Source organism: Varanus komodoensis, unplaced genomic scaffold (assembly GCF_004798865.1).
Source record: "Varanus komodoensis strain SLA01 unplaced genomic scaffold, ASM479886v1 scaffold20_1, whole genome shotgun sequence".
NCBI lineage: Eukaryota > Metazoa > Chordata > Lepidosauria > Squamata > Varanidae > Varanus > Varanus komodoensis.
Genome location: NW_025335587.1, coordinates 11,816,911 through 11,828,267, shown reverse-complemented (window position 1 = coordinate 11,828,267; position 11,357 = coordinate 11,816,911). Strand labels below are relative to the sequence as shown.

Sequence of the window (11,357 nt, the reverse complement as noted above, 5' to 3'; positions counted from 1 at the left end):
CACATTTGGGGCATTCCCTGTTAGGGCCGAGATGAAGCTCGGCAGGACCCGTCCCTCTGGCATTTGCAGCCTGCTGCTTGCCCTCCGTCCAGCCTTAGAAAGCGAGATCAGCTGGGGGCGGGGGGGGGGGTCCCAGCCATGCAACGACGGTGGCACAGCCGGCGACCTTCTTCCCCATGACAGGCTGTGTGGAGGGGGGAAGCGCACAGCGCATGGGGCCACGATGCCTGGTGACCACTGCATGCACAGGTGTGCACCCACCCGAAGTCGGACTCAGGGCTGCCGCAAAGGGGGTGGGAGCCCAGGGAGCCTGACAGGTGACGACCCCCAAGCAGGTTCCCTGAGCTCCCCTGTTCCTGGTAATAGATGCACCCAAGGAAAGGATCTGCTCTGCAGACTGAAATGGGCCCACCCGTCACGCCCTTCCCTCCTGCACGGAAGGGAAGGCTTTCACCTTTCCCTCGGCCCAGACCCTAATTTCCCTGGATTTTCTGTGGGGGGCATTCGCACCTGGAGCACGCCAGTTGGTAGACCAAAACAGGATCCCAGTGGCCTGCTGGGTACAGAAGAAAGGGCCCCCCTCCCCCCGCCCCAGCAAACCCTCCCTGTTCTGCCGAGGGAGAGGCGGATTGGAGACCTTTCTGGAACGCTACTTCCTTCTCCTGCTTTTCCCTTGGGTTTCGCTGTCGCTCAGGAGAGAAGACAGGATCTGGTTGGAATGGTGCCGCTTGATTTTCGCATTCGCTCGGAGAGGGGCGCCCAGGATCACATCTTGTCCTGAGCCTGGTTCAATGGAAGAGAGAGAATCTGAAAACAAAGGAAAACCGGGGACGGGGATGTTGTTTAGCGGAGATGCAGCTGGGGCGGGAAGGGGCGCAGAGCAGGACCGCACGGGTGAGTGGAGCAGCGAAGCCGTGGGACCCACTGGCCGGCATTCTCCGCGCCCGCTCTGTTTCACGGCTCCTCAGAGAGCCTTCATTCTCTCCTGTAGCCCCTGATGGAATCCGATAATTTCCCCATCGGAATCTCATTCTGCTTGCGTCAATGCACAGAACGTCAGTTCCCGTTACTCAGGATGCATCATTCTTCGGACACGTCACAAGATGGTGAGACTCACGGGAGAAAAGCATCATTTGGGGAAAGTCAAAGGCAGAAGACAAAACTATGGATCCGTAAAGGGAGCTGCAGCCGTGAACTCGGAAGAGCAGGACGGGCTGTCGTGGATGGGCCGTTCTGCAAGGCGCGCACTCGCAGGGCCTCCATAAGCCAGAGACGACTCGAAGGCACAGAATGCACGAGGTGCGTAGGGACAAGTTCATACAGGGAATGTCCATTCCTGTGCTAACAGTGCTATCATTTATGCCCTCCAGAACAGCTGGTTTGCAAGACCATGAAATCAGCAGGACTCAGGAAAAGCTGATCCCTTGGTGAATCCACAGCTCAGATTCATGGAAATCCTCCCTAACTTATCTGCAACTGTTGCAGGATTCAGTGAGACTTCCACCTCCCAAAGGGTCTCCTGGGGGCAAACTCCCCACCATCAAACCAATCTGCATCCTTGCATTACACTAACAGGCACTTTGCTCCCCCAAATCCAACCACTTAATGCACCACAAAGCAGGATAACAGAGGGAGTCACTTTGTATGGAATTTGTACTTTCTAATTTAGATGTACAGACAGAGATTTGAACTAATTAGTCTTCTTATTAATTATATTTCTATACTGCCCATACATCCCAGAATAAGGTGGGAATCTGCAACGGGGAGGTGGGTGCCTGCCCAGGTGAATCTCCATTTAATTCCATGAACTTCATTTCCCCTCTTTCTTTATCTTCTCATGCTGAAAGGAACTCAATTTCTCTGCCTGAAGCCATAATCTGAGGGGTAGAAGACCTATTCTTCTTTAATATCACGTGTTCTAAGCCCAAGTCACATTTTTCTGTGTGCAGAGGGACCCAAGGCAAATCACACCATGCACATGCAAGTGGAAAGTGTCAGGAAACTTGGGGTAACCCTCAAAAATATTGAGGGAAAAACACATCCTAAGGGAGACACTCCCATGACAGAATGTAGGGCGGTTGGTGGAGAGCCATGATGCGACGGCTGGAGAAGGAAGGAGAAAGGCATCCACAGAAGTGTAAAGGACAGACAGATGCATCATTGTATGAATGGATGGATTTCTGGTTCATACCAGGTAGTGGATTTAAAACACTCCAAGTGATGGACGTGAAAGCTTTTTATGTATTTGGGATTGGGCACAAGTGAGAAACTGAAAAGTAAATACACAAATGGAGGGGGGAACCTGGAGTAGCGTACTTCTTGCACCACCGCTGTCCCTGAACACATTTTGGCTGCAAACTGCTGTGTAGGTTTCCTTTGGTCTTAAAACAAGTTAAGTTTTAGCCTTTGAAGCCTCCTTGGCAGGTTGCAGTAAAAATTTGCTGGGATCTGTGGGGTGGAGAGATGACCAAGGTGCGGAGACAGATACCCCATCTGTTGCCCCACCCTGGCTTGGGGTATCAGCCCTGTATCTTTGGGGTTACAGGGCTCCCTTCAGGTGCGGCCCCGTATCTTTGGAGCTCCTTCCTCAGAGGATAACAAGTGGCTGCCTGCTTGTCTTTAACGGCCCTCAAAAACTTATTTGTTTCTTAGGGTTTTAAATGCCCGTGTGTTTCGGGGGTGTATAACATATTCCATAAAATATGAAATCTTCATATTTCAAAGACGGAAGCACTCGTGTTCTTTGCATGCCACCTTTGTTCCAAAAGGCCATAAATGCATCTGAGACAGTCCAAGGAGTTGCCTCCAGCGAGCTCACCTCTCCGTTCCCACCAGGGCAAGCTCGGACGGAGGTGCAAGCAGGACTCACCATGAATTCCTATCATGTGCTCTAAAATTAAGACTCTCTCGGCTAAAATCTTCAGGGCCTCTCGAAGCTGCTGGACGCCTTCACCCTGGAACAGAGAGAACTGTGAAGGGGTGAGTGGACACGGGGGCAGCTCCGGCTCGTTTGTATCTGGGCTCTTTGACTTTGGAATGGGGCAGGGGCTCTAGCCAAGAATCTGAGGAAGACGGAGACGGAGGAGGGAAAGGAACCAGGAAAAATCCCACTTCACTGGAGACCAAGCCTATCCCGTTTATCCACACTCCTGGATTCCCAATTCCAATGTATGTGTGTGAGCTCTGGCCGGGAAGAAAGCTGACAGGAAGAAAATGAATGCATTCAAAATTTGTTTGAATTGTATTCAAAATCCTAATTTTGAAAAGTGTGTGTGGGGCAGAGGGGAGAAAGCTCCAGTGGGAACCCTGGCAGGTTTAGTGGTGTGGAGAAGAGAAACTCAGTGGCCCAGAAATGAGGCTGCATCACTTGGCTTTCCACAAACGGGGCCCCCTGCCTTCGGGGGGTGGTGCAGAATGCGACTTCTTCCAGCCCACTGATCTTCAGGCTGCTGCTCATGCCTGAGGCACCGGCAGGGGCTGTGAGGGTCGGGCTGGCCACCCCTTTGGCCGCAAGGGGCCACAGAGCAGCTTGTCCCAGAAGGAGCGCTCACACTGGCTGCTCGGATGCTTCTTGGGGGACGCCTCCTCCAAGCAGTGGGAAGCACTGAGGACTTATCTTTGTCCCATGGGAATGTTGCTGAAAACTTTGCCCCCTTTTCCAGAGCCCTGAGAAATGGGCTCACGAAATGGAGGAGGCATTTCTGGGATACCTTTCATGAAGATGCCATGAGGAAGGGTGGCTGGGCAAGGAGAGACTGCAGGGCCAGCAAAGAAGAGCAGAGCTTGTCGCTGGAAAGGCAGTGCGGTGTAGTGGTCAGAGCTGGGCTGGGACTCAAGAGGGTTGGGTGCTAGTCCCTGCTCAGCCATGAAATTCAATGTGTAAGTTAGGGTCAGTCAGTGCTTGTCAGCGTAAGCTACCTCACAGGGTCATTGTGAGGATCCTATGGAGAGGAGGAGAATCCTTTTAGCTGCCTTGGAATACTTGTGGGAAGAAAAAGTAATCAAGAAATACATAATTAAGTATTCTTACATCTGTGCCTTTCTCTCCTTCTTCACCTTTCTTACCGGGTTCACCCTAAAAAATGAGGCAGACAGAATTTGAGTTTAAAATTGCTGTCCCTGCATTACTTTTCCCATGCAGGAAAGAAGGACAGGGACAACCGCCGAATTCCTCCGAGAAACCCTTGCACCCACTTTCGCGCGCTCTCTCAGTCAGCAGGGCTCTGTATGGATACATAAACCCTTCCGCAAAAGATATAAATGTATTTACCTTCCAGTGTCAGAGCTAAGAAGTCCTATTAACACTCTGCATTGCCTCTAGCGTCTCCACGAAGTAGTCCTTAGAGAAGACTTAATTAAATTTCTTGCATGTACTGCCTACTTACCCCAGGAAGCAGCTACAAAATCTGCCACACATTCACACACATACTGGGAAGTTGTCGTGCCGCAGGTTAACACAAGCGGTGCGCAAAAGTTTGGAGAACACTGTTCCCCAGGCCAAAAGCTTCTGGCTCGCCGAGGAAGAACTACTCGTTCCAGCTCAATGGGTTTTCTGTTTTGCTGACTTGCCTCTCTAAGACAAATTGTGATTTGCACTTTTTTTTTACAACCACTGCTGAAATTGCACAAATAGGTTCTGAAATCCGCCCATCTGGGCAAATCCCAGGAGAGCCACTTGGCTTCTTGAGTGCTCATTTGTGCAGATTTGCAGTTAAAAGTGTGCAAATTGTCATCTTCGTGCCAGGCACCCCTAGCTGGAGCTTCTTGGCTTTGAAAAGGGTGAGCAAAGGGCAACATAACAGAGGTGCAGATTCAAGTTTAGATCGAAGGACAGACCTTCTTTACCAAATACACAGTCTTGAGTTCTCAGTACCCTGCAAAGTGATCCATATCCGTGCCCCAAGCCACTGGGGGCCTGGCAGCCAGCCTGTCTTAAAGTAGGTTCAGAGGCAGGTACTTGGTGCAGATCACGGAGCAGAGACTCCAGTTTCAGCACATTTGCTTGACCAATAACTGGGGCACGCTGTCCTAGCAGTCTGTCCCTGCAAGCTGTCTTGAAGGGCTGCCCCAGGCGAGATCACATTGCAGTAGTCCAGCTGCGAGCGCAGGAAGGCACGAATCACGATGGCTGAGTTATCCGAGAAGGACCGTGGCTAGCAAACCAGCAGAGCTAAAAGGGGAATTCTAGGCCTTGTGGCCACTTGGGCCTCCGATGAGAGGATGGGTCCAGAAATACCTGAATCCACGCACCTGTTTCTTCGGGGCCGAGGTGTGACTCACCTTGAGCAATGCAGAGCACTTCTAAGACCTGGGAAATGCCCACCAACAGCACCCAGATTACTTGCTTTCACATCTGCCCCAGCATTTCAGCCGCCTTCCTGGCCCTGATGGATCAGGGAGGGAGAGAGGGCTGGGGGCTGTCTGCCCCACACCTATGAAGCCCCCCTCCTTCAGCTTCCTATAGAAAGCATGGAAGACAAGAGGGGACCTACAGCCCAGTCCCAGGGGGAGGAGCAGATGTTCTTAACACTGCTGTCTGGAAGTATTCCTGCTGGAAGGCACTCAGTCTCCATGCCCCAGCTCCCAGGAACAAGGCCAGTTGTGAGGGGCCACAAGCTAGGGCCCCTGAGCCCCACAGCTTCACCCCCATAAGCTAAGAAGTCGTAGAGATGGGTGCATATCAGCTGCAGCGGGAGCCCCCCCAAAATGTGATGCAGACAGTGTGGGTTACAGTCCCCTGGCTGGGCACTTGGTCCATAACATAGTTCAGGGGGGCTCTCTCTCCAAGGCCCCCCTTTGTTCCCCCTGTTCTCCACTTCCGCAACTTCCATTTCCTTCTTGTCCGCAGCCCAATGTCCTTCATTGCCATTCGTCTCCCCTGCTCAGACGTTGGCTACCGTGTCACACGCGCTGCTCTGATCAACCCCTCTCCCGGCCACCAACAAGGTCTCTCTCTCCCTCTCTCCCCCCCACCCCCGCCCCAACTCCCGAAACATGAGCAGGCACACAAAAGCAAACACAGCACTTACAGGAAGCCCCTTAACGCCTCTTTCACCAGCCGGCCCTGCTTGCCCCTGTTAGGAGTAAAATCAGGTTCATTAGGACAAACGAAAAGGGATTTGCTGAGAGAACGGGGAATGTCGTGGCTTCTTCTGCACAAAAAATACATGCAAAAAACTCCTGTATGCAGAAAGCTGGCATGGCAGGGCAAGTCCAGGCTGGCTGGAACCCTTTGCCCTGACAAGCTAGCTTTCTAAGTGCGGTGTGTCTTGTACACAAGAGCCCTGTGAGTGTGCTTACAGCCCACTGTGATGCACCCCGGAGCAGGCTGAGCACCTCGGCAGCTTTTAGTTCTGTGCGAAAACTTCATTCCACCACGACCGGACAAAAATAGAGGGCAGTTCTGAATTTGCTGGGCTACGCAAGTGGCCCTTTTAAAAGTACTTCCCGTTAATTGGAATAGATCCTTCCTCTCCGTTTTCGCAAGGCATCGTTTGGGGGCGAGTCGAAGAGGAAATCCAGTTTTGGAGGCGCACCTGGGAGCTGCGTTCCAACAGTGGCTGGGAGCAAAGTTTTGTGTGCAGGGCATTAAAGGTACAAAAAAACCCAACGTATTTTTGTTTAAAGCTCTTACTACCAGTAGGAAAGACTTAGGAGAAGCGATTCAACCTGAGAGACCGAGGAAAGGAGGGCCCGAGGCTCAGGAAACCCCAAAGAGAGAGGAGGGAGGCCAGGAGGGGGGCACATGCCCCCCTACAGAATCCCAGTGGGGCAGATTAGGAGCTCAGGTGTGTCTCAGTTCCCCACTCCGCACGTGGCCCAGTGTGTGCATGGCTCAGCATAAAACTGCATGCGTGGAGCACACAGACCCCGTTGTGGGTTTACTGATACCCTTTCAAGCTGCATGGAGAACGGGGGGTTTGGACAGCAAAACAGTCGGAGGAAGGAAAGCCCCGCTCTGCCCTTCCCTGGCCTTTTGCTTCCGTGCCCTGCTACCAGCCCCCTTTTCCTTGCTGGGTCTCCACTCAAAATCTTCCTTTTCTCCCCACTGCTTCTAGGAACGCGCTTGCAGGGATGCTGGGGGTTGAAGTCCAAAACAATGAGAGATCTACTTACGGCCCACCGCTGGTTTGGAGGTCCGGAATGAGGTACCTGGAGGTGTTTTTGGCCCAGGGATCCCCCACCTCTCTTGCAAAGGATTGGACCTATCATGGCCACTGGGAATCCGAGGAATCTATGGGATGCCCGACCTTTGCCGAGGCGGTGGGCCACGTTTGAGGGGTAGGCAAACAAGCAACCTCAAGACCACCGAGATGCCTTGAACATAAGCATGCAGCTCCCCCGTGCCCAAATTCTGTGTGCGTTCGCAGGCACTGCTCACTCTGTGCGAATAGGGAAAGGTACTGTTCAAGCAATGAATAAATGTGAAATTCACACAACTGGCCCCCGGTTTGAGTTGCGGAAGTTTCTAAATTTCCTCCACAGACTGAAGTGAGGCTGATTCTGTCTAGGGGGGACGTTTGCAGAAATTAGAAAAAAAAAGTGTGTAAATTTAGGAAATAGAACCTGGGCACATTTGGCAACATAGGGACGTCTTTGACGGACGTGCTCTTGCTGCATTCAGAGCTGAGAAAGTGGCTAGCCCGTTGCGCGCAAAACCAAAATTGCTATGCTTCTCTATTGGTCCTGGACAGATATAATTTTGCCATGGCTGGTCAACTCTGCGGTGGACTACTGCAATGCATGTTAGGTGGAGCCGCTCTTGAAGACTTTGTGGAAATGTCACTTAGTATAAAATGCACTTGGGCATGATCTGATGCTTTCCCAAGGCAGAAATTGATTTGTTACTGGAAAACGTAGCCCATTTTGACCCACCTGGGGCTGCACCTCTCCCTCGTGTCCCTGAATTTTGGCTGCAAACTGCAATAGTGGAATAAAAATGTCAAACGTAAATCTTCTAGTGGTTCACCACTGAATTATTTTGTCACTGCCATAAAGTGGCAGGGCTGTCTAATTAGGAAAACCCGGGAACGTCTAATTTGTGGATTCTGGGTTGCCTCTAGGAAGTCGTAGTGGCCTGGTGAACCTGCCTGAGCCCTTCCTCTCCAACCTGGATGCTCTTCCCTGCCTGAGGTTAGATTTCAGTTGCATCTAGCCAGTGCTTTCAACCTTCTAGAGCGTGGGTCCTCAAACTAAGGCCCACGGGCCGGATCTGGCCCACCATGCCCATTTAATCGGCCCACCCCACAGGTTTTGCGCTTGCGGGGTGCATGCGCGGCTTGCTCGCGAGGAGGTCATTTTGGACTGATCAGAGAAAACAATCTCCTCGCAAGCATGCCAGCGCCTCGCCCTGTGCACCCCCCGTCCCCGCCTCACCTCGCGTGTGCACGCACCCTGTCCCCACACTGGCCTGTGCCCCCCCCCACCAGCACCGCCTTGGCAGCCCGTGCCCACCGCTGGCACCTCTCAACTGGCCCCCTGTTGAAAAAGTCTGAGGACCCCTGTTCTAGAGTCTAGAAACGGCACCACAAGGAATGGGATTTAGGACTGAAAGGGCAGCAGGTGGGGAGAGAGAATCCAGCTCCTTCTCCACTGCTGTGATCCGGATGAACATTCCTGTCACTGTTCTTGGCATTCATAGGAAATTTCCCAAGGGTCCGCCTGGGAACTTCCTTCCCAGGGCAATTAGCAATGCCAGAGGAGGTTGTGATTCACCCACAGACGGTGAGTGGCCAAGTGGACAGCCCCACAACTGGTGCAGCTCGGCACAGTCTTTGGGTCACAGTCCCCCAGGAACCCCTGAACGACAAGAGGACACCAGGGAACCTGAAATATGCACCTTTTTATAATTTATTTATTTAGAAAGCTTCTATGCCGCCCCATTCACTGAATGGTGCTCCTGAGGGTGCTGGTTCAAATTAACGTTCTGGCAAAAATGTTCCGCGTATTTTTGCCAACTGTTTTCATTTAATTGGATGGAAAATAATGGTTTCCACATTTTTTAAAGCTAATGAAATTTGTGCAATCTTTCACAAAACTCAGCATTTTGCAGGCTTGGGGCAAATCGGCAGCTGAAAAGATTTCACGCGACTGGTGGAAAGTGCAGCGTGCTTTTTCAGGTGCTGATGGGCACATGGGCCAATTTTTTGCAGATTTCTTTGGCGGTTATTTTTTCTGATTTTGTTTTTAAATATGCAAATTGTGACTTAGAGACAGAAGGCTGTGAGCTGATTCAGCTTGCACCCAGCCAGGATCCTGGGGGATGAATTGTGAAAACCCATCACATTTTTACCCCATATCAGATTTTTCACACATCCCTCCTGAGAAATGCATACAAACCTTCTGTTTTTCACTGTATAATCATCTTTCCAGCGGCCTGCAGTCTACCCAGCTACTCACACTTCACTTAAAGCCCACAGGGTTTTTTTTTTTAGATCGGAAAATACAGTGTTCCCTAATTTGAAAAAGTCCTGTGAGGAAAATTACCTGAGATGCATAATAGAAAGATGAGACACGTACAATTTCCTTGACTAACTTGCAGCCATTAGGAAAGTTCAATGCCAGCACAAAAATAAATTTTAAAGCTCCCTGAGAATAAGGCAGAACAATGGAAGACGAAAATTGTGCAGGGCATCAGCCCCCCCCCCCCCCCCAGAGCCAGGCTCAGCCCTGCATCACGGCGGATGCAGAATCTGGGTGCCAAGGGAATGGATGCTTTGCCGTTTGCGGCAGCAGTGCAAAATGCAAATCTTTCAGTGGGGGGGGGGAGAGGGGCAAACAAGCAGCACTACAAACGCTGCCACAGGCCAACCCCACGAGTCAGAAGCCACTGAGATCTCCTCCCCCCACTGAAGATGTTCAGCGCATTTCTCCGCTCACAAATAACCAGAAGAATGTCAAGGGTTCATTGACACACGGCCGTAACAGAAGTATGTTCCGGCGCAAAACCACACGTGCGGAGAGGGTGCGTTGCTTCCGTTGTTCAATCCTAGAACAGTCGCCGGGGGCTGAGGCAGCCCTGTGTCCAACGGCCTGCTCTGCCCCCGGCCTGCTTTCCTTCTTGCCAGTGATGGCGCCGTCCCTCCACGACTGTGCAAAAGCAGAACGCTCAGATGTGTCGGCGGTTGGGGAAAAGGCGCCCGGGCCACCCTCGGCCGACCCCGGGGGGCTGGACTGGGCCTCCCGGGGGGCTGGCTTGCCTGCCACCCTGCGGCGGCCTGTTCCGCTTTGAGCTTGCCGGGGGGGGGGGCAGCAGTGGCGGCTGGGGCTGGAGAGGGGGAGCACCGGTTGCGCTGTGCAGCTGGAGGGTGGGCCGGGCCCCTTCCGGACGCTCTTGGGCAAGGCGCCCTCCATGTCCCGCCCTCCTTCCCACTGTCCTCGGAGGCTGCCTGATCTCCTCTTCCTCAGCCTGCCTGCCGTATCCTTGCTTGCCAGGCCGAGTCCGTGAGGAAGCGTCTCCTTCTCCCTGTCCCTGTGATCTGGGCCAGAGCGGGAGGTGGCAGGAAAGCAAGCAGGTTGCAAGGGAGCGCGGGGGGAACAAGTTGGGGGGGGGGGCTGATCTGCTGGGCTGTGAGCCCTTGGCATCTGCCTGAATATGGGATCCTGGAATAGGAGAGCAGGAGGGGGCCAGAGGGTCCCACCCCCCGCTCAGTGCAGGACTCCCAGTTAAACCATCCCTGTCAGGCAGCTGTCTAGCTGCCTCTTGAATACCTCCGGGGTGGGAGAGCCCACCACCTCCCTAGGTCTTTGGTCTCATTGCTATACTGCTGTCATGGTCAGGAAGTTCTAGACAGAACCTGGCCTGCTGCAATTTAAGCCCATTATTCTGTGTTTTGCACTTTGGGGTGATCAAGAAGAGATAGAAACAGAGACAGAGAGAGTCAGAAGGGGTCTCCCAGGCCATCTAGTCTGACCCCCGGCTCCAGCTGGCTGCACTCATGACATGCCTTCCATGTGCATGTCCAGCCTATCCTTGAACACCCGCACCGATGGGGCCTCAGCGACCTCTCATGGAAGCCCATTCCACACCCTCAGGGTCCTAACCGTCAGGAAGGGCTTCCTGGCATTCACCCTAAATCTTGGTCCCCTGAGCTTGGCTCCACTGGAATGCAGCTTGCCCTCCACTGCAGGGGAAAAAAGGTCATGACCCACCTCTGCGTGCCCCCCCCCACATACCTGCATGTTGCCAACAGATCCCCTCTGAGTCTCCTCTTCTCCAGGCTGAAGAGACCCAGTTCCCTCAGTCTCGCCTCATACGGCTTCCCCTGCAAACCGGCCACCAACCTTGTGGCCCTGCGCTGCACCGACTCTAACCTGGCTATATCCTTCCTGTAATGAGGGGCCCAAAACTGAGCGCA

General features: G+C 52.9%; 1 protein-coding gene across 1 annotated transcript in view; it reads right to left on the bottom strand.

Annotated features, from left to right (window-relative positions):
- Positions 1-649: 649 nt before the first annotated feature.
- The window catches only part of COL26A1 (collagen type XXVI alpha 1 chain), a 139,855-nt gene continuing 129,147 nt past the window's right edge, over positions 650-11,357 (bottom strand). Inside the window, exons 13-15 of the mRNA XM_044430356.1 lie at positions 4,031-4,075; positions 2,870-2,954; positions 650-807 (exon numbers count right to left, since the gene is read on the bottom strand). Coding sequence (XP_044286291.1) covers positions 650-807; positions 2,870-2,954; positions 4,031-4,075 — 288 coding nt within the window. The remainder of the gene's footprint in view (positions 808-2,869; positions 2,955-4,030; positions 4,076-11,357) is intronic.